The following is a 21,841-nucleotide window of genomic DNA, read 5'->3' as shown; positions in this document are numbered from 1 at the left end:
TTTCCTTTCCCTGCTCTCCCTCCGTCTCTTTCACGCACGCGTCTTTCTCACATACACACACAGTCACTACGTCAGCACACGTTAGCAACAATGCATACGCCGTTCTAGTGAGACCGACAGCTACATCAGCGAGCCTTCAGCATTAGTGCCGTAGCTAAAGGTCTAGGAAAGTTGAGGCTACTTTTCGCTAGGTACCGACGGACATGTCTTAATCGAAGGTTCCCCTTCGTTCTTTTGGTGAGAAGTTTCAAGAGCTAGCTACTTACCCGGCGTCATGGAGCCGACCAGTTAAATAGTTATTTAGCACCCTGTATGCAGCGTCGCTACCTGCATATGCAGAAATTATTTGTTTGTTGTTGTTGATTTTGTGAATTATTTCGAACCCCCCCCCCCCCCCCCCCCCCCCCAATCTGTGGGAAACACTGTGGTGGCTTGGTTTCCGCACCCAATGTCAGCAACAATGTTGTTTACGGGGACATCAACTACTGTGAGGAATATTTGACATCCGTTTTATATTTCACTTTGCCAGTACTTGCTGATATTTCAAGCTTAGTCTGTACAACTCACAACCTACTACACCTACAGTTCTTAGGGCTTTATTTAATGTACTTGTGTGTGTGTGTGTCGTATTTAGTTTGTTGGGTTATTAAATATGAAGTTAACTTAAAATGTAGCATTGTTCTCTTTATATCTTTAGATTCAAATAACATGATGAGCCAACAGCCTCAGTTGGCTAGATCCACTGGCCACAACGATGAACAGGTACTGAACGTACTGACCGATCTTTCTGTTTGGTACAGACATGCTGCCTCCACGTTGATAGTTTTGTGTTCGCTTAACTATTTAACACCGTTCCTTTTACCCCGTCTGTGTCCAGGTGTTGAGACGGAATGAGGAGGAAAGTGAGTGAAAAAAGCGGTTTGAACAGTTTGATTTTGTTTAACTAATCATATGGCTCTTAGCGAGTCTCTAGTGATAAGTTATTGTGCTGGAAATACAGTTACGGTATTTTTTTTGGTTGGCGCGTTTGTTTCATTGGACTGGTATTTTCTCTCCTATCTTATCAATTTCAGAAGACGTCCGTCAAATGATCGAGATGATCAAATCTCATGAGAACAAACCAACATGTCCCTGAAGGAACGTGTCAATCGCAGAAATCGCTGCTCGAAAACTTCTACACAGAGCTCCACATTGTAGCTTCTGAGCAGTCCAGCATCAACAGCCAGCATGAGGTGTGGCAGGCGGAAACAGCTCACCTCGTGGACCCCTTAGAAACCCGCGTTAAATACCATGACCTGTTTAAAGACCCAACAATAAAGCGAATGCTGACCAAGGGTATTGCCGGAATAGGGAAAACTGTGACTATAAAAATGTTTATCCTGGACTGGGCAAATGGGAAAATCAATATTGACATTGTGATCAGCCTCCCTTTCCGGAAACTGAATTTACTGTCCGATACTGAACACAGCCTTTTCACCCTTCTTCGAGTCTTCCACCCTGACATCAAAGATATGGCTCTCTTTATCAGCCATACGTCTGTCCTAATCCTTGATGGTCTAGACGAAACCAAATTCCCTCTGGACTTTAAGAATAACGTTCTAATGTCTGACGTAACTGAGAAAAAACCAGTGGACGTGTTGCTGACAAACCTTCTCAACGGTCGTCTCCTCCCCAACACCCGGCTGTGGATAACAGCCCGACCGGAAGCTGCCAATAAGCTCTGCCAACCGGATGTTCACATCGACCAGGTCAATGAGATCCGAGGGTTCGATGATGCTCAGAAAGACACTTATTTCAAGACGAAAATCAAAGACGAGGAAATGGCGAATAAAGTAATTGACGCTCTCAAATATTCGCCTAGCCTTTATATCATGTGTCACATTCCTGTGTTCAGTTATATGTCCGCGATAGTGCTTCAGGCTGTCTTTAGTGAGAAGACTAGACCATACGATATGCCTTTGCCTACGTCCATTACCGACATGTATATCCATTACCTGATTTGCCAAACTCAAATCAGTTTCAGGAAGTACGAAATAACCCAGCTTGAGGATGAACAAGCTGTGATGACACAGTACAGGGGTACTATTTTGAAACTGGGAAAGCTTGCATATGTCAACCTGATGCGTAAAAATGTCCTCTTCACAACGAACGACATGAAGGAATGTGATATATCGCCCGACGATGCTGCCAAGTGCCCTGGTCTTTGCACAGAGTATTGTGACCTAAAACATGGTCTGTATGAGCGCAAAATATTTTCATTTGTGCATCTAAGCATCCAGGAATTCTTTGCTGCCCTATATGCATTTTATATATTTGCAAACAAGCAAGATTCAGAAAGTTCCCCAGTTAAAACAAAGAAGGGGAAGGACTTAAGGACTTTACTTGATTTCCTTAAGGAGGCTCTTGACTCTGCTTTGGAGAGCAAGAACGGACACCTGGACCTGTACCTGCGCTTCCTGTTCGGTATCTCCCATGACTCCAGCAGGAACCTCCTTGAAAGTATTCTTCCAAAAATGTCCAGCAGTGCAGAATGCCACAAGAAGCTGATTGGGTACATGAAGATCCTGAAGAGGAAAGGTCTTTCTCCAGAGCGGTGCATCAACCTGATCCATTGCCTGAACCAGTTTAAAGACCAGTCTGCTCTGGAACGGGTGACAAACTCCTGCTCCTCGGACAAACCACTGACTCCGTTCCAGTGCACTGCTGTAGCTTACAAGCACATGATGCTAAAGAAGTCAGAGGAGTTTGACTTCAGGAACCAGAAAACATCGGATGAAGGCTTTTACAGACTGGTTCCTGCCCTGCGTTCCAGTATCACAGCAAAGTAGGTTTCTGTAACTATAAGCCACAGGTGGTGATATATAAATACAGGCTAAACCAGGCAAGCATTCGTCATAGTCCTTCAGTCTGAATCGTGCATATATCTTCAATTTAACTTAGAACTGCCTGACAGTAAATTGTACTCCTGACCTGTGAATCCTCTTCTTCACAGACTCTGCCTTTGTGAGATCACACCACCAACAAGTGATCCCCACTTCACGGTCCGTACACCACCACTCTGTGCGACACTGGCTTCAGTTCTCCGGTCCGACCTGTCTCGTTTGACCACGCTGTTCCTCAGCCACAACAACTTTGGAGGGGGCATGGGAGTTGGTCGTCTGTGTGATGGGCTGAAACACCAGAACTGCAAGGTGGAAACCCTCGACCTCAGCTTCAACCGTCTTGGAACCCAAGACGTGAACGGGATCTGTGAACTGCTGACAACGCCGACTTCAAGACTTATGACCTTGGACCTGAGTAACAATGACCTTGGGGACCAGGGCGTGGCCTTTCTCGCAGGTGCTCTCTGTCATTCTGCCTGCAAGCTGCAGGTACTGAGGTAAGCTACAAGGGCCTAATAAATACACATTTAGTACTGGATTTATTCTCATAACACAAAACAAAATGAGTTTGGCAGTCCACATTGAGTATGTTAACCTTGTTTCAATGCTCATTTTCAATTAAATTAAAATGTAAGATTTTAACTAGCAGGAAAATAGATTATCTAGGGGGCATCACCTAGGCATGGTGTTGCTGTTACCTCACTCACCTTCATCTGCTATTGTCTCTGTCAGGCTGTCAGGCTGTTGCCTCACCAAAGCAAACTCGTCTCTCAACATAATCCAGAAGTCGGGCACTCTAGTTATTCTAAAGCTGCTGGATCTGAGCTACAATCCTTTAGTCGATGTGGATCCTCGTGTTGACCAAGAGTTCTTGGAGCTTGGGTGAGTTGTGCCTGACATGATCAAACAGGCTTAATGAATGGTACCCATCAGTCAAAAGATCCGATTATTATTGTTATAGACGTATGAATTTAATTGTGACGTCATTGCAATTGACATGAGTGTTTTGTGGTGATTCACCGATGAACTACGTTTTTGTGTGGGCAGGATTAAAGTCAAGGTTCATCATAGAGAAGATGGCAGAATCAAACCAGGACTGGACAAATGTAAGTCATTGGCTAGTCGATCATTCTAATAAAATGTTGATTAACACGACACAGGTTAACTTAAGCTGTCAACTAAATGTATTTATGCAAGCAAAGTAAACACTTCTTAAATCTCTTTATTTGGCTTTAATCCAAAACGGCGTAGGGAAGGGAATTTGAACCTGCGACTCCTTTATCTACAGTCAAATGCTCTAACCACAAAGCTGTTCCCACCCTTTGTCTCTGACCGTATTACAGACGGGTGTAACCTCAAACTCCACGCCCGCACGGCAAACCGTTTCCTCTCCTTGTCCGAGGACGGCAGGAAGGTGACGAGGATGAGGAAGCCGTCGGACATTCCTGCCTCTCCGGACACGTTCGATGCGTGCGTACAGGTTATGTCCCAGGAGAACCTCTGCCATCGCCATTATATAGAGTTGGCCTGTGAGCATGATGCATTTGTGGGAGTGGCCTATGACAAGATCCCCAGGAAAGGGGCCGGGCCAGATGTCGGACTAGGTTGCAACGCCGATTCTTGGATTCTGTACGTTTATAAAGATGAATGCTACGCGCAGCACAATAACCATAAAGTTAACCTGTGTCCCCCCGCAATCGAGGGGAACTGCTTGCACCGGATCGGTGTGTACCTGGACTGGCCCGCTGGGGTCCTATGTTTCTATTGCAACAACGGTGGCATGCGGACTCCGCTGTATGTGTTCAACGCCACGTTCTCCGACCCGCTGCACCTGGCATTGAGACTGGGTTCTCCAAAGGCGGCTGTGGAACTGACTGCACCGCCCGAACCCAAGTGCGAGACTAACTGAATCCTGGGGCCCGTTCTCCGTACGTCGCTAACTCAGTTAGCTGGATTTGATTGTTGATGATTGTTATTATCTTGGATCGTTCGGTTCTTCGAAGCTCATCCTGCACTTGCTGTCATAGCAACAGGTCCGTAAACTTAAACCTGCTCGGGAGCAGGTTTATTTGATGTAAACACGATTAGATTAAGGCTTTACAAGCAGAGGTGATACAGGAAGTCTGTGGTGCAAGAATAATTAGCAGAATTTAACATCGCCGAAGGCAAGCACACCCCAATTAAAATGTTCTGCTTTGTGCAGTGATTTCAGCTAGTGGCGAGTTTGGGTACTACATTATTGAAACATTTACTGTAGGCCGCAAGGTGAACCACAAAAAGTATTTTAGAAAATGTCCTGCTCCACAGTACACTGCAGAAAAACTTTTTTTGGGTAGCTTAGCACGACTCGTTCTTTTTTATGAGCCAAAGATTGTGTAGATGCAAGACTGTGGAGCGGGATGAAATGATAACAGGGTTCACCTTACGGCCTATAAAACACAAGAAAAAAATACAATGGTTAACATTCCAAATGTTTGTAAAGAAACTGATTTCATAAGCCTGTTAATTTGTATTAAATTATATAATTGTCACATATTTGTGTCTTTTGTAAAACTTGAGTTATTATCCAAGCACACAGACGTCTTGTGAGAGAATGTTGAAATCACAAATCGATTCCTTCAAGGACCTTGACCCATTTACCCTGTGAGATTGTGGATGTGTACGACAGTGTGTAAGAGAGAGAGAAAGTTGTGTGTGTGTAAAAGAGTGTGTGTGTGTGTGTGTGTGTGTGTGTGTAAAAGAGAGAGAGTGTGTGTGTGTGTGTGTCTGTGTGTGTGTGGAGAGGTGTTGGCTGTACTTGAAGAATCAATATCATAAAGAGAAATTTCTCTATATGGCCTTTACTGGAACATGCCCAGTCAATAAATCCTGCCATGTCAAGAAACAATACATGTCCCATTAAATGTTGGAAAAGCTCACTCTGGTACTTATGGTATAACAAAAGATCCATGTTATGTCATTTGCTATCAGAATGTTGACTCAATGCAGGAGTGTCATGTGGTGTGGCCAGTGACCATGGTGATGGAGAGATGAAAAGAGAGATACAAAGTGATGGATTTTGCTTGAAGTGTGTAAACTTACAATATTTCTTCACAGTTGTGGTGATTGTTAAGAAATGGGACAACCCCACCACCACCTCTTCACTCACACAAAACTTCCCTGTTTTCCCTGAATTGTTTGATTACACGTCACAAGCTCTCCATGGAAACGGGTGCGTATAAAGGCGTTTGAGAACTCAGGTGTGTTCCAGAACACTGGGAAGACTCCGACAGGTGAGACCACTTCACTCAGACACCAGAACACTGGGAAGACTCCGACAGGTGAGACCAATCCACTCAGACCCTCACTGCTGCTATGTGTTGCTTCTTGTCATGTATTATGAACATCTTGAAGTTGTCATGACTTCAGTCAGTCTGGGATGTGTGTATTATGAACATCTTCAAGCTGCCATGACTTCTATGGAGTTAGATTTGTTTCATAATTCAAACAAACAAACGCAACACGATTCAAACAAACACAACACGATTCAAACAAACAAACGTAACACGATTCAAACAAACGTAACACGATTCACAAATGTATTTTGTGATTCACAAATGTATTTTGTGATTCACAAATGTAACACGATTCACAAATAAATGACCCTATTACATTCGTTTGCAACCTGACAAACACAAGTTACAAATCCCTGCATTCGTTGGTGTGAATCCCTGCATTCGTTGGTGTGGATTTTTGGAACTTTCCTGACGCGCTTAGATTCACAAATGCATTTTTTCTAAAAGATATCCTCTGCAGCCTATCAGATCGTCTCTTCCAATTTTAGCCAATCAAATTAACGTGTCTATGTGGTCTTCAATAACCTTCCATAATGACGGACATCGTCTCCTTCAGATCACGAGCAATGTCGTCTGGTAGCATGTAGGTGAAATGTTGCTTGTTAATCTTATTAAACCGATGATCATACGTGATTGAATATTGTTGAGAATGGCAGGATTCATGTTTAGTCATTTTCCGTGTTTCCTAGGCTAACGCAGAGCCCGTCTATCCATATTAGACATTCTCCGGTGATTGGCTAACATTTGAGACATCTGATAGGCTGCAGAGGATATCTTTTAGAAAAAATGCATTTGTGAATCTAAGCGCGTCAGGAAAGTTCCAAAAATCCACACCAACGAATACAGGGATTCACACCAACGAATGCAGGGATTCACACCAACGAATGCAGGGATTCACACCAACGAATGCAGGGATTTGTAACTTCTGTTTGTCAGGTTGCAAACGAATGTAATAGGGTCATTTATTTGTGAATCGTGTTACATTTGTGAATCACGAAATACATTTGTGAATCGTGTTACGTTTGTTTGAATCATGTTACGTTTGTTTGTTTGAATCGTGTTATGTTTGTATGAATCGTGTTACGTTTGTTTGGATCGTGTTAAGTTTGTTTGAATCGTGTTGCGTTTGTTTGTTTGAATTATGAAACTAATCTAACTCCATAGACTTCAGTCAGAGTCAAGGATGTGTGTAACTGATTGTAATTCATCCCTGCTACAAGGTAGGTTTGTGAAACTGATTGATGTTTCTTACAATCCTATCGTGCCTCTCTTGATGGTTGAAGTTAGGGTTATCAAACCTGAAGTTAGGGTTATAGAACCTGAAGTTAGGGTTATAGAACCTGAAGATATATTTGTCATTTATTCCATCACGACGGCGTTGCACTTAATTACTTTAACAATGTATTAGCATTTCCGTGTGATTCTGTTTAGGAATACAGGTCCACATTTTCTATCTGAATAAACCTGAGAGCAACAACAACTAACATCTACCAGGGCATTTAATTGTGATTAAATGTTTGCATTTGCTTGACTTCATTGGCAACACTGATTCATTACGTTTAAAATATATCTTTACATCTTCTAAACAAACATCCATATTATGCATACTTTTTGTGCTGTTTCTGATTTAGCTGTATTCTAAAATGTAAAACTAAACTGCAAATTCTCCCCCATGATGTCATTCATATTTATATAATACATAAAGCATATTTCTCTTGACTTAATATTTAAGACTGGACTAGAGACCTGGGGCCTATTCCATAAAGACCGCTCAAAAAAGCTAGACATAAAGTCTTGAATAAGTCTAATTAGTCAAGCGGGGCTTAAGAGGTTCCATAAAGGCCAATTTCAGCTCACGCAGTCCTACTAATTCAAGTTAGATTTACGAAGTCAAGCTAATTGCGCGTGCACCCTATTTTTTTTAACAGCCCGAGAGGTAAAACATGGATCGTACAATCCACCACGGCAAAAGCAATGCACACGGCCACATGAAAGACACACTTCTTCTAGAAAGAACTTCCCCTTTAAATCGTGTACAATGACAGCCCCCTCATCCACCGCTTCAATCAAAGTAAAATGACACGCCATGATGACTGACCCCCCACCTATCAAAGCATTGTTCATCATTGTTTGATGCATTAGGCTAAATGTTGTAGCCTATGTAGGCTATTTACGTTGATTTTCTATCAATGTTGAACTGATGAGAATAAGAAAATTAGAATATACGTGGTAAATCATCGTCTTCCCGTTGGGTCAGTATTACAGGGACGTCTGGTTAAGCACCAAGTCACACTAAGCCTGACAGTTAGTCTGACCCTGACCAGACTAGTTTCGTGGCCTAAGTTGCCATAGTAACCGAGTTCGAACTACGTTGAGCTAGCTTTATGGAACCGAATGAACAAGAAATGAGTCCGACTAGCTGACATAAGTCTGGCTTATTCGGTAAACTCGCTTTATGGAACAGGCTTCTGCTTGCAAAACGTAACAAATAACAGCTGGACTCTTTCTGGTATTGAAATGACACCTACAGAACCTTCTACAAAATAATATCAATGCTTTTAGGAATGAGATGCACATTTTGACACCCTGAAAGTAGTGCAAACACTGTGGGATGAGTGAGTGCGATGACAATAATGCACCTTGATAGCAAACAAACTAACCTCAGCTTGTGTTGCTCATATGTGAATGTAAATGTTTTTTGTTTGTTTTTTGTCTGATAAGAATGAAGCCTTGCATGATGATGATGTCAGAGGGTCTGTTGTTGCTCCTGGTCATACAAGCTCTTCATCATGCTTCAGGTAGGATGTGAACATGTTGTTTCTGGCAATGTAAATCTGCGGATGATAATAAGGAAATGTAATTCATGGACAATTCATATCAAAAATATGATTGTAGTATGATTAAATACAATGATACAATATAATTCCAATCGACCTATGTTGCTAATTTACTTTATATTTGAGTTTACCCTCCACTAAAGCCCTGATTATTAGTTTGTATTTATTGTTTACAGTTTTTAAACAGCTGTTTAACTTATGTTGTTGGTTTACCTTTCTTCCCAGTAGCTCAAATGACCACCACCCCCCCTCCTGTGGTGTCCCTGTGTGGGGACACACCTTGTCCAGCAGGCCAGGACTGCATCAGCGTCAACGGTACTCTTCTCTGTGCTGACCCCTGTGAGCAGTACTCGGTTCTGGACGATGCCTGGCGCTCAACGGACTACAGAAGCGATGGTGGCACGCACTGTGACGAGGGTATCAGTTGGCAGGGATGGTATCGTATGTTCCTGGATGGGTCCAGCACCCAGATGCCAGACACGTGTGTGGAACAGAACATGTGTGGGACCCACGCCCCTTTGTGGCTCACTGCTCCTCACCCCCAGCTGGGAGACGGGGTGGTGGAACGTGGTGTGTGTGGGAGCTGGGGGAAAGACTGCTGTAACTTTAGGTCAAACCCCATCCATGTCAAAGCCTGTCCTGGAAACTACTACGTCTACAAGTTTGTCCAACCAAGTACTTGTCACTTGGCTTATTGTGCAGGTATGTAACCATTTTGTACTGCTTGTCATTACTTTATCTGAAATTGGTTTTGCTCCTGGTGATACAAGCTCTTCATCATGCTTCAAGTAGGATGTGAACATGTTGTTTCTGGCCATGTAGATCTGCTGACGAGTCTGATGAGGAAATTTGTAGCCAATTTATACCACACATATACTGTATACATTGAAGTTTATCAAAATAAAATGATACACAATCATTCCAATTGACCTCATTTGTTGATTTACTTTTACAATTTTTAAAGAGCAGCTTAACTCGTGTTGCTGGTTTACCTCTCTTCCCAGTTCGTCAAAATGTCTCCACCACCACCCCTCCTTCAACCACCACCACCAGTAAGTGTAAACACAGCGCGAGTCAAAATAACCACTAAACCATGGAGCCGAGGGCAGTCTTTATCCACGGCTTGTTTTGAAGGGATTCACAACCCATGATTCACAAATAAATGTAACACGATTTACAAATGTATTTTGTGATTCACAAATGTAACGCAATTCACAAATAAATGACCCCATCACATTTGATTGCAACCTGACAAACACAAGTTACAAATCGGAGAATACGAGTTGGCTAAAATTGGAAGAGATGATCTGATAGGCTGCAGAGAATATCTTTTAGCAAAAATGCATTTGTGAATCTAAGCACGTCAGGAATGTTAAAAAAATCCACACACAAATGCAGGGAATTGTGACTTGTGTTCTCCGACCTGTAACTCGTTTTTGTCAGGTTGCAAACAAATGTAATTGGGTCATTTATTTGTGAATCATGTTGCATTTGTGAATCAGGAAATACATTTGTGAAACGCGTTACATTTATTTGTGAATCGGGAAATACATTTGTGTATAGTGTTACGTTTGTTTGTGAATTATGAAACTTGTCTAACTCCATTGTAGACTGGCTCTGATAGGCTCTTAAATGTGTTGCTTGGCAACGATCGACGCTTTCGCATTTTCACAAGGACGCGAATCCTAAGACCAGACGTAGCTACGACCGTGGTCTGTCAAGCTTGGTGTAAATTCAAATCACAAAGTCGGACGTAGCCAAGACCAGGGGCGGAGTCTGTGGAAAAAGTGGCCCGGGAGTTATACTGTCAGACCGGCCCACTCAATACACGGGGCGTTGTCCACTCACTGCATCGCACGTATCAACCAGTCATTGGGCTACTTGTAAAAATACCCATACACTTAGCATGATTTTGGATGATTACAAAGAAATTGCATCATATATGTTTAATTTCTTACGTTAAACTTCCGAAGTCCGTAAGAACACATTTCAGAAGACGCATCAGAAATGTTTTTTAAAAATTGGCACCATGAGTTGTTACCGATGGCCAGTCCGCCCCTGGCTAAGACCGACGTGAGAGTTAAGACCAACTTTTTTTACGCCCAGCTGGTACACTCGGCTCCTGATTATTAGTATGTATTTATTGTTTACAGTTTTTAAACAGCTGCTTAACTTTTGTTGTTGGTTTACCTCTACCCAGTTGGTCAAATGACCACCACCCCCCCTCCTGTGGTGTTCCTGTGTGGGGCCACACCTTGCCCAGCAGGCCAGGACTGTATCAGCGTCAACGGTTCTCTTCGCTGTGCCGACCCCTGTGAGCAGTACTCGGTTCTGGACGATGCCTGGCGCTCAACGGACTACAGAAGCGATGGTGGCACGCACTGTGACGAGGGTATCAATTGGCAGGGATGGTATCGTATGTTCCTGGATGGGTCCAGCACCCAGATGCCAGACACGTGTGTGGAACAGAACATGTGTGGGACCCACGCCCCTTTGTGGCTCACTGCTCCTCACCCCCAGCTGGGAGACGGGGTGGTGGAACGTGGTGTGTGTGGGAGCTGGGGGGGAGACTGCTGTAACTTTAGGTCAAACCCCATCCATGTCAAAGCCTGTCCTGGAAACTACTACGTCTACAAGTTTGTCCAACCAAGTACTTGTCACTTGGCTTATTGTGCAGGTATGTAACCATTTTGTACTGCTTGTAATTACTTTATCTGAAATTGGTTTTGTTCCTGGTCATACAAGCTCTTCATCATGCTTCAAGTAGGATGTGAACATGTTGTTTCTGACAATGTACATCTGCTGATAAGTCTAATAAGGAAATTCATGGCGAATTTATATCACATATACTGTATACATTGTAGTTTATCAAAATCATTCCAATTGACTTCTTTTGTTTTTTGACTTACAATTTGTAAAAAGCAGCTTAACTTGTGTTGCTGGTTTACCTCTCTTCCCAGTTCGTCAAAATGTCTCCACCACCACCCCTCCTTCAACCACCAGTAAGTGTAAACACAGCGCGAGTCAAAATAACATCACCTAGACTTATGAGAATTATGAATCACTTGTTTTTATCTTCAACTAGACAAAAGTAACTAAGTTCAACTGCCACATGAACTTTGACATGTAAGCAGGAGAAATCACTGTCTAGACAGTATCTGTAAAAGGAGGGGATAAAAAATTGTATATTTTGGCAGTTAATTATTTCTCTATATTTTATTCTTCATCGTCTTTCACCTCTCTCTGTCTTTCTTTCTCCGTTTAAGTCACCCCAGAGCTGGTGTGTGGGAGGAGCTACCTTTATGTGGCTCTCCTCAAGTCTCAGCTAGCGGCCAAACATCTGGACTCCTCCTCTGCTCACCTGGTCAACGCCCGCTGCTCTTCCTCCCAGAAGATTAATGGGACGGTGTGGTTCCAGATGGAGCGCTGGGAGGGCAGCTGTGGAACCACTCTGACGGTCAGGACACGGTTACTCTACCAGTCTGTCTGTTTCTGCCTGATTGATCAACCCTGCACAGGCTGGGCAACTCATATTGTCCTCTTCCATCTCTCTCCAGACCAATGGCAGCCACGCCATCTACTCCAACAGTCTGTTTGTCTACCCGCTCAGTGAGACCATGGTTCAACCCCTGAGGATCCCTTTCTCCTGCTCCTATCCTCTGGAGACAGAGGCCAGCCTGGATGTAGTCATCAAACCATACCTGGAGTAGGTGGACCCTCACAAACTCAAACATTGACACACTCAGTTTTCAATTTAAACTTTATGGTTCTGACTTTGTTGTTTACTTGTCCATATCTTGTCAGTCTTGAGGGTGGGCTGACAGAAGAGGGTTCCCAGGCCAAGGCCTCCATGTCTCTGTTCCGTGATGCCAACTGCACAGCTCCTTACTCTGCAGGCCCGGTCACTCTGCCCCTGGGCTCCATCCTGCATGTGGGCGTGTCTGTTGAAGAGACGGACGCTGAGGCCTTTGTGGTCGTTCTGGAGGACTGCTACGCCACCCACTCCCCTGATCCTGATGACCTCCTGAAATACTTCCTCATCCAGGACAAGTATGTGACCCTGAAGAGGAGAAGAGAAGTATAAGTGTGTGTGTTTGTCTAACCCCCCTGTTCCTCCAGGTGTCCTACTGACCATCACCAGGTGACCGTGGAGGAGAGTGGCTTGTCCCTCCAGGCTCGCTTCTCTGCGCTGCTGTTCCTGTTCCAGGGGGACTACAGGGACGTCTACCTGCACTGCAGCCTCAACCTGTGTGACCAGAGGAACTCCTCCTGCTCTCCTGTGAGTCCTCCCACCCTCCTTCCTGGTCTCTCTGACTCTCTGGTCTCTCTGAATCTCTGGTCTCTCTGTTCTCTCTGGTCTCTCTGACTCTCTGGTCTCTCTGACTCTATGGTGTCTCTCCACAGGTGTGTTCAGGAAGGTCTGTCCGATCTGTCGACGAACCCGTACCCCTCAAGCCCGTCACCATCGGACCAATCACCTGTGAGTATAAACCACAGCTATGATGACTCATGATGTTGTCATATGAACAGTCTCCCTGGTAACACTATGTTTGTCCCTGACCTCTGACCTCCAGTGGCCTAGAGTCTGGAGTGAGCTGATGAAGTCACACCTCCCTCAGATTGACTTCATGACCATCCCTATGGCAACCAACTCAGGCTCTCTCCTGTCTCCTGTCTTTTTAAAATGTTTTAACCCTTAAAATGACGGCGGGACACCCTGCATATAAATAACTGTAAGCTTTAAAGTTGGGGTTACTGTTTCTGAAGGTTGCATTCCATAATTAGTCATTTTATACTAGGGAATAGTGGGAACACTGGGTAATAAGTCTAGCCTACTAATAAACATACAACTTTTCCTTAAACTTAATCACTTATCTGACCAAAAGCATGGAATGTTTTTGTAATAATCAAGGCTTGATGAAATCTGACTTTATTAATAAAGAAGTAATTATTCTTATTCTGAGTCATCCACCCATCATCAGATGTATGCGTTGCAAACCTCAATCACAGTTTGTTAGTTAAGGTTATTGTAGCGGCTTTTTTGCAACTTCCTTAAGCCGCTGAGAGGCTGAGTCGGCACAAACATTGGTATGACGCTTCAAATAAGGCAGTTCCACTCCGTGCTATGCGTTCGGGTCTTTATTGTCCATTTGCATTAAAAAATAAATATTCAACACAAAATACAGTTGTATGAAAAATACTGCTATAAACTACAACAGAACCGCGGTCAGCAGAAAATGCGAAACCCAAACTCACCCCCTCTCCCACCATGTAGGTGCACAGGTGTTTAAATAGGCTAATTGTCTGACCATAGTCAATAATAGTGACGTATAGGTAAAACAAACCATAAACAAATGTAAATATAGCTGGCTCCTCTGTATATGATATGCATGGCTCCTATAGTTATTAACAATCGACAAAGATGGAAATAAAACACATGCAGCAACTAATACTGTATTTATGTTATGCCAACATAAATATTCAAGATTGTTTCAAATCGTGTCTCTCACTGTCTCTGTCTCTCTCTCTGCCTCTCTCTCTGCCTCTCTCTCTGCTTCTCTCTCTCTCTCTCTCTCTGCCTCTCTGTCTCTCTCTGCCTCTCTCTCGCTCTGCCTCTCTCTCTTTCTCTCTCTGCCTCTCTCTCTCTTTGGCTCTCTACCTCTATCTCTTTCTGCCTCTCTCTCTCTACCTCTGTTTGTTTCTGTACCTTTGTTTGTGGTTTAACACGTTTCTGTCCATTGTGCTGAGTGGCTTTGGAACGTGTTCAGACGAGGAAGTCGAGCTTTTTTGTGTGTACAAATGGCTTTGGATTCATGTACCATTTAATTTGTGATTTCTCTTGCTGAAGGACTCGTAATTTGTAGTAGCACCACCATAAGTCATGCGAGAGAACGCACATTGTCTTTACTTTTATCTGTTGCGCTTCTAAAACAGCGATTATCCATGTTTGTGTTTTGCTGAGACCAAGTAACTCCATTTAGTTTGATACGTGCGTCCATGACCTATACTACACACTCCACGTACATCTCAACTCCACATGTAACTTGTCTCCTCATTGGATCATCTGTGCACCTCTTCTGCCCTGAAGATCCTGGCCCCAAAGCCGTGTTCTGGCCGACACTCCTGATCGTCTGTGATGACAAAATATGAACAGTCCTAAACAGTCTTACCCCAGATACAATTCTACACAACTATTAACCCTCACCCACATTATGTATTGTGGTGGAATCAGAACACAGTATTCAGTCTGACACAAGTTCTCCGACCCACTGCACCTGGCCTTGAGACTGGGTTCTCCAAAGGCGGCTGTGGAACTGTCTGCACCGCCCCAACCCAAGTGTGAGGCTAACTGAATCCTGGTCATACATTGCATGTGACGTTGTACTGCTAAGCAGACACGTTTATCCAAAGTGCCATACAAATAGTGTGTGTACTGTCAGGGAACACAATTCCCAAATAGTGTGTGTACATGTCATACATGCGTGTAGTACAGTACAGTAAACAGTTGTGACTAACTGTCTACTTATGGTAGTTAGAGCCAGGGAATGGTATTTTACAAGACAGTACAACAATATCATCTCAAACACAGTCAGATCATAAAACTACTGAAATGACTTAAGGACAATTTAAATGTTCTGCTTTTTAAACAGTGATTTCAGCTAGTGGTGAGTTTGGGTACTACATTATTGAAACGGATAGAAACAAAATGTTTAACATTCCAAACGCTTGTAAAGAGAATGACTGATTTCATAAACCTGTTAATTTGGATACAATTATATAATTGTCATATTTTTCTGTGTCTGTCACCAATTGTAAATCAGAGGTGTTATTAACTCTGCACAGTTGTTATACAATGCTACAGTTATCTCACACTTGTGTGAGAATGTTAAAATTCTCCTGTTGAAACAAATCAATACCTAGAGGACCGTGACCCAAGTACCCTGTTAGATAGTGGATGTGTAGAACAGTGTGTAAGAGAGAGAGAGAGAAAGAGGTGTGTGTGTGTGTGTAAGAGCGATAGTGTCTGAGTGTGTTTGTATTTGAGAAAGTGTGTGTGTTTGTAAGAGAGAGAAAGTGTGTGTGTGAGAGAGAGATAAGGGTGTAAGAGTGTGTGTGTGTGTGTGGAGGGGTGCTCGGTACTTGCACACAAGAATCAATACCAAAAAGAGGAAGTTCACTCAATGGCATTTACTGGAACATGCCCAGTCAATAAACTGTATCCACCCTAATCCTGGATGTCAAGCTACCGCAACAATACATGACACATTAACTGTTGGGAATGTCATGGTACCAGTGCAACAAAAAATATAAAAGTCATATCATGTATAATTTGCTATCAGAATGTTGACTCAATGCAGGAGTGGAGTGGGGTGTGGCCAGTGACCATGGCGATGGAGAGATCAAAAGAGAGATACAAAGTGATGGATTTTGTTTGATCTGTGTAAACATCAAATATTTCTTAATACTTATGGCGATGTTCTGCAATAGGACAACCCCCTTTCACCACCTCTTCACTCACACAAAACATCCCTGTTTTCCCTGAATTGTTTAATCACACGTCACACGTTTTCCATGAACACGGATGCATATAAAGGTGTGTGAGAACTCAGGTGTTTTTCAGAACACTGGGAAGACTCCGACAGGTGAGGCCACTCCACTAAGACAACAGAACACTGGGAAGACTCCGACAGGTGAGACCAATCCACTCAGACACTCATTGCTGCTCTGTGTCGCTTCTTGTCATGTATTATGAACATCTTCACGTTGTCATGACTTCAGTCAGTCTGGGATGTGTATATTATGAACATCTTTAAGTTGACAGGACATTGTCTGGATCTGTGTAATTGACAGTAATTCAGCCCTGCCACAAGGTGATGTTTCTTCCAATCATATCGTGCCTGTCGATGGTTGACGTTAGGGTTATATTATTATTATTAACTTTATTTGCAGACTCAAGGTCCAGATAGAAAAATACAAATAACATATTACAAGAGGGGTACACACAAATATTAATACATACAGACATACTGGCTACCACATATTACATAAAGGGAACATACAAAACATACACACATACATACAAATATACATATAGCTCACATATGCACAATAATTAAAACAGGTACAGATGCGTGTTCCAGAGTTGGGAGGTATATCTGGTATTACTAAGTGCAGGGTTGGTTAAGGCGGTTAAAATTGTATTCTTTGACTCTGTTAATCGGCACATAAATCTGTACATAAAATTCCTCAGCACAGCATGGAAGGTGGGAACATTATTTGTCACAAACAAATGGCACTGGTCCATCTTGGACACTTCAACAGGATTGTAAGTGCATCATTGTATGCCACTTTTGTCTTATTTATAGAACCTGAAGTTAGGGTAGAACCTGAAGTTAGGGTTATAGAACCGTGATCTGGCCTATAGGATCTGATCTGTAAGCCACTGACCATATGGAACTAGCTTAAAAATTTAGTCTTGACCCAGATCAGTGTCCTGTAGGCTGTAAGACACAGGTTGGGTGCATTTGTTTTGATCTCAATTTGCAGGTGGGGCTGAGCTGATTAACTGTATGAGCAGGATGAATCATGAGACCTCCAGCTGCCTGTTTCACCCTGTGGGTTTAATTGACCATTTAATTTTCAAACTTTAAATGGAGTAAAAAAAAAAAAAAATCTTCTCCCTTTGCTTCCTGTCAGATTTCAGTTTGATCTGAAAGATGATGCGCACAATGATGATGTCAGAGTGTCTGCTGTTTCTGCTGTCCATGCAGGCTGCTGCTGGGGTTGTCTCAGGTAAGATGTGCAGTCAGTTACGTCATTGTCGTGTCATTGGCTGTCATATTACATCCACATGGAAATAGTGGTTTACAAAAAAGGTCTACATACATTGTTTCAGTATAGGAGAAACCTAAAAAGCTTCCGAACAAAATCACTTCTTAAAAAGAAATTACATTTTTACGGCTCATCCTCAGTTATTAAAGAACCCCCGCCCACTCATATGTGTAAACAAACCTATGCTCCTGATTTAACCCCACTCTTCACGAAGTCCACGGTTTGTTCTGCAGGTGCAGTGGTCGGCAGCTGCTCAGCGTGTCACATCCAGGCGATCTGTCTGGAGTCCAACACCGACCAGAGGGGCGACTCTCTTTCCGTCCGGTCGCTCACATGCGCCTGCAAAGAAGGCTTCGTGGGTGACGGCCTCGCCTGCCAACCGCACCTCCGCTCGCCCCCGTACCCTGACGACAGCAGTGGTCCAGACCCTCGCTCCGTGACTTTCAGCTGTGGAAGCACGCAGTGTCCCCCTGGCCAAGACTGCCTCAACGTAAATGGCCAACGCTGCTTGGACCCCTGCCAGCACTACACTAACATGACCGACGACAGGAGGTCCGTCCACAACCCATATAACTCTTCTGATGTCCTGAACGACGGTGGCGTCCGCTGGAAAGGAGAATGGTATCGACTGTTTCTTGGGGGGCGTGACGCACAGATGCCGACAAACTGCGTTCCGGCGCGTCACTGCGGAACAGCTATACCGTGGTGGATTAACGGCTCTAATCCACTTCCCTCCAACGGAGTGGTTGAGCGAAGCGTTTGTGGGAACGGCAACATCTGCTGCAAATATGACCGAGGTCCCCTATATGTCAAAGCGTGCCCCGGAGGTTTCTATGTCTACAAGTTTTTTATTACCGGGGTCTCACCGACCGCATTTTGTGCAAGTAAGAAAGTTTTAAGAGAAAACACATTCACACTCGCAAAACATCTAATCTGGAGAGGCAGACCTATAATCCTATAAAGAAATAATGTTTACCTGTCTCTCTCTACTTGCCTCTCTCTACTTGTCTTTCTCACTGTCTCTACCTGTCTCTACCTTTCTCTCTCTGTTTCTCTCTCTCTGTTTCTCTCTCTCTCTGTCTCCCTCTACCTGTCTCACTCTCTCTCACACTGTCTCTCCCTCTCTCCCTCTACCTGTCTCTCTCTTTCACACACTGTCTCTATCTGTCTCCCTCTACCTGTCTCTCTCTACCTGTTTCTCACCCTTTCCATCAACCTGTCTCTCACCATATCTGTCTGCCTTTCTTTCTCTCTACCTGTCTCTCTCTACCTGTCTCTCTCTCACTGTCTCTACCTGTCTCTCTCAGTGAGTAATATCTCCTCTTGGTCCTCAGCTCTCTCAGACCAGAACACCACAGTGGTCCCTCCAACATCCCCCCCTAGGAGTGGGGAGCTGCGTCTGGCTGGGGGGAACACTTCCTGCTCTGGCAGAGTGGAGATCTACCACCAGGACCAGTGGGGGACGGTGTGTGATGACAGCTGGGACCTGCAGGATGCTGAGGTGGTGTGCAGACAGCTGGGCTGTGGCCGCGCCCTGTCTGCTACTTCATCTGCCAGCTTCGGCCAGGGCAGAGGGCCCATCTGGCTGGACGATGTCAGGTGTTCAGGGTCAGAGTCCTCCCTGACACAGTGCAGACATCGGGGCTTCAGCTCACACAACTGTGGACACAGTGAAGATGCCGGGGTCGTCTGTGAGGGTGAGTGTGAGAGGCAGCGAGAGACCCAGAAGACTGGGTTATAGAGGTGGGCAGTCAGACTGCTTAGTAATGACACACACCTGTAACAAGGAGGAGCAGAATAAAGGTGACACCTGACCTAGTGGAGAAACACGACACTACAACACACAAACACAGAACAGTGAACGACTGAATCAGGACAGGGGTTTGTGATCTGGAAAGATGTTTCATTATTTATGTATCAACCAGGGACGTTGCCAGAATCTTATTTTTGGGGGGTCCCACCTTAAAATTATATATATATATAATATGTCATGATATTTATACAACAGAAAATGAACACATAATCTAGTTATTATGTGACCGTAATGCAACTTTCTCTTGGCTGCTGTTTGTACTTTATAGCTGGTGCTCCTCTGAGATTGGTCAACGGTTACCTTGACAACCCTGCCTGCTCCGGGAGAGTGGAGATCTACCACCAGGACCAGTGGGGGACGGTGTGTGATGACATCTGGGGTCTGAGCCATGCCCAGGTGGTGTGCAGACAGCTTGGCTGTGGCAGCGCCCTGTCTGCTCCAACATCTGCCAGCTTCGGCCAGGGCAGCGGGAACATCTGGCTGGATGATGTCAGGTGTTCGGGGTCAGAGTTCTCCCTGACAGAGTGCAGCCATCAGGGCTTCGGCTCACACAACTGTGGACACCATGAAGATGCCGGGGTCGTCTGTGAGGGTAGGTTTCTGAAGCTTGAATTTTAGCCGGGTGATTCTGAAGCAAAATCATTTCGATCTGCGTTATAATACTAATTACACCTCATCATCGCTCTGGTTCTCTCTTCACCCTGCAGACACACCCCCTGCCTCAGCCCCTGAGCTGGTGTGTGGGAGGAGCTACCTGGAGGTGGGTCTCCTCAAGTCTCAGCTGTTATCCAACGGTCTGGACCCCTCCTCTGGTCACCTGGCCGACCCCCGCTGCTCCGCCCACCAGGAGCATGACGGGACGGTGTGGTACCAGGTGGAGCGCAGGGAGGGCAGCTGTGGAACCACTGTGAGGGTGAGAGGAGAGTTACTTGTCTGTCTGCCTGCCAACCTGTGAACCTGCCTGCCTGCCTGCCTGCCTGTCTACCTGTCTGCCTGTCTGTCTGCCTGCCTGCCTGCCTGCCTGCCTGCCTGCCTGTCTGCCTGTCTGTCTGCCTGTCTGCCTGTCTGTCTGTCTGCCTGTCTGTCTGTCTGTCTGTCTGTCTGTCTGTCTGTCTGTCTGTCTGTCTGCCTGCAATCTACCTCCACCTCCCACCTTCCTTTCCGCTCCCTAATCTTTCCTTTCAGCTTATGCTTCTGTAGCCGGTGTGTGGTGAAACTCACTCCTCAAGTATGTAACAGGCCACCCGCGTCAATAAATTGCTAGCTTTTCATTGGCGTAGTTGGTAGTGGTGGCGCTTGGGAAGTCAGAGGTGGTGAGTTCGACTCCCGTTCGGAGCGGACAGTGGCCCGTATACCTCTGACGGAACTTGCAATACCACGTCTATTACACTTCCACCCAACCCTGACCACCATCCTCCTCCTCTCTCTTCTCCCCTTCTCTCTCCAGACCAACAGCAGCCACGCCATCTACTCCAACAGTCTGTTTGTCTACCTGGTCAGCAATGTGACCATGGTTCAACCCCTGATGATCCCTTTCTCCTGCTCCTATCCTCTGGAGACAGAGGCCAGCCTGGATGTTGCCATCAAAACATACCCGGAGTACGTGGATACACTTATATACACAACACACACACACACACACACTACTCTGACTGCTGACTCCTGTTTCCATCATATCTTGTCAGGCTTGGAGTTGAGCTGTCAGGCAGGGGTTCCGAGGCCAGGGCCTCCATGTCTCTGTTCCGTGATGCCAACTACACAGCTCCTTACTCTGCAGGCCCGGTCACTCTGCCCCTGGGCTCCATCCTGCATGTGGGCGTGTCTGTTGAAGAGACGGACGCTGAGGCCTTTGTGGTCGTTCTGGAGGACTGCTACGCCACCCACTCCCCTGATCCTGATGACCTCCTGAAATACTTCCTCATCCAGGACAAGTATGTGACCCTGGAGAGGGGAAGAGAAGTATATGTATGTGTTTGGTTTGTCTAACCCCCCTGTTCCACCAGGTGTCCTACCAACCGTCACCAGGTGACCGTGGAGGAGAGTGGCTTGTCCCTCCAGGCTCGCTTCTCTGTGCTGCTGTTCCTGTTCCAGGGGGACTACAGGGACGTCTACCTGCACTGCAGCCTCAACCTGTGTGACCAG

At 44.9% G+C, this 21,841-nt stretch overlaps 3 protein-coding genes across 18 annotated transcripts in view; all 3 read left to right on the top strand.

Moving 5' to 3' along the window:
- Window positions 1-425: 425 nt before the first annotated feature.
- On the top strand, window positions 426-5,413 carry LOC124462867 (NLR family CARD domain-containing protein 3-like). 2 transcript variants are annotated; one of them, XM_047014561.1, is made up of 8 exons: window positions 426-487; window positions 698-762; window positions 878-902; window positions 1,074-2,824; window positions 2,993-3,379; window positions 3,615-3,764; window positions 3,930-3,988; window positions 4,226-5,413. In XM_047014561.1, exons 4-8 carry the CDS (start codon window positions 1,110-1,112, stop codon window positions 4,789-4,791), a joined length of 2,877 nt encoding a protein of 958 aa, XP_046870517.1. In that variant the 5' UTR covers window positions 426-487; window positions 698-762; window positions 878-902; window positions 1,074-1,109; the 3' UTR covers window positions 4,792-5,413. The 2 variants fall into 2 exon arrangements, with proteins under 2 accessions (XP_046870517.1, XP_046870518.1); XM_047014562.1 differs by having other exon boundaries at window positions 432-762.
- A 686-nt stretch (window positions 5,414-6,099) lies between these two features.
- LOC124462870 (pancreatic secretory granule membrane major glycoprotein GP2-like) lies at window positions 6,100-21,260 on the top strand. Of its 2 annotated transcripts, XM_047014565.1 has the most exons (13): window positions 6,100-6,202; window positions 8,939-9,015; window positions 9,280-9,756; window positions 10,059-10,106; window positions 11,255-11,731; window positions 12,015-12,056; window positions 12,321-12,511; window positions 12,612-12,760; window positions 12,859-13,104; window positions 13,174-13,333; window positions 13,459-13,534; window positions 13,629-13,655; window positions 21,231-21,260. In XM_047014565.1, exons 2-12 carry the CDS (start codon window positions 8,940-8,942, stop codon window positions 13,634-13,636), a joined length of 1,950 nt encoding a protein of 649 aa, XP_046870521.1. In that variant the 5' UTR covers window positions 6,100-6,202; window position 8,939; the 3' UTR covers window positions 13,637-13,655; window positions 21,231-21,260. The 2 variants fall into 2 exon arrangements, with proteins under 2 accessions (XP_046870521.1, XP_046870520.1); XM_047014564.1 differs by lacking the exon at window positions 21,231-21,260 and having other exon boundaries at window positions 13,629-14,011.
- LOC124462865 (deleted in malignant brain tumors 1 protein-like) overlaps window positions 16,688-21,841 on the top strand; it is a 67,420-nt gene continuing 62,266 nt past the window's right edge. For 13 of the 14 annotated variants that reach the window (XM_047014555.1, XM_047014547.1, XM_047014548.1 and 10 more), the window contains exons 1-3: window positions 18,038-18,770; window positions 19,221-19,583; window positions 19,968-20,291. In XM_047014555.1, coding sequence (XP_046870511.1) covers window positions 18,053-18,770; window positions 19,221-19,583; window positions 19,968-20,291 — 1,405 coding nt within the window. In that variant the 5' untranslated portion in view covers window positions 18,038-18,052. Of the gene's footprint in view, window positions 16,746-17,751; window positions 17,848-18,037; window positions 18,771-19,220; window positions 19,584-19,967; window positions 20,292-21,841 lie in introns of those variants that run through there. The other variant, XM_047014543.1, reaches the window with a different exon arrangement.

The sequence above is a fragment of the Hypomesus transpacificus genome, unplaced genomic scaffold (assembly GCF_021917145.1).
Source record: "Hypomesus transpacificus isolate Combined female unplaced genomic scaffold, fHypTra1 scaffold_257, whole genome shotgun sequence".
Classification (NCBI taxonomy): Eukaryota; Metazoa; Chordata; class Actinopteri; order Osmeriformes; family Osmeridae; genus Hypomesus; species Hypomesus transpacificus.
This window is presented reverse-complemented; position numbering and strand designations above follow the sequence as displayed.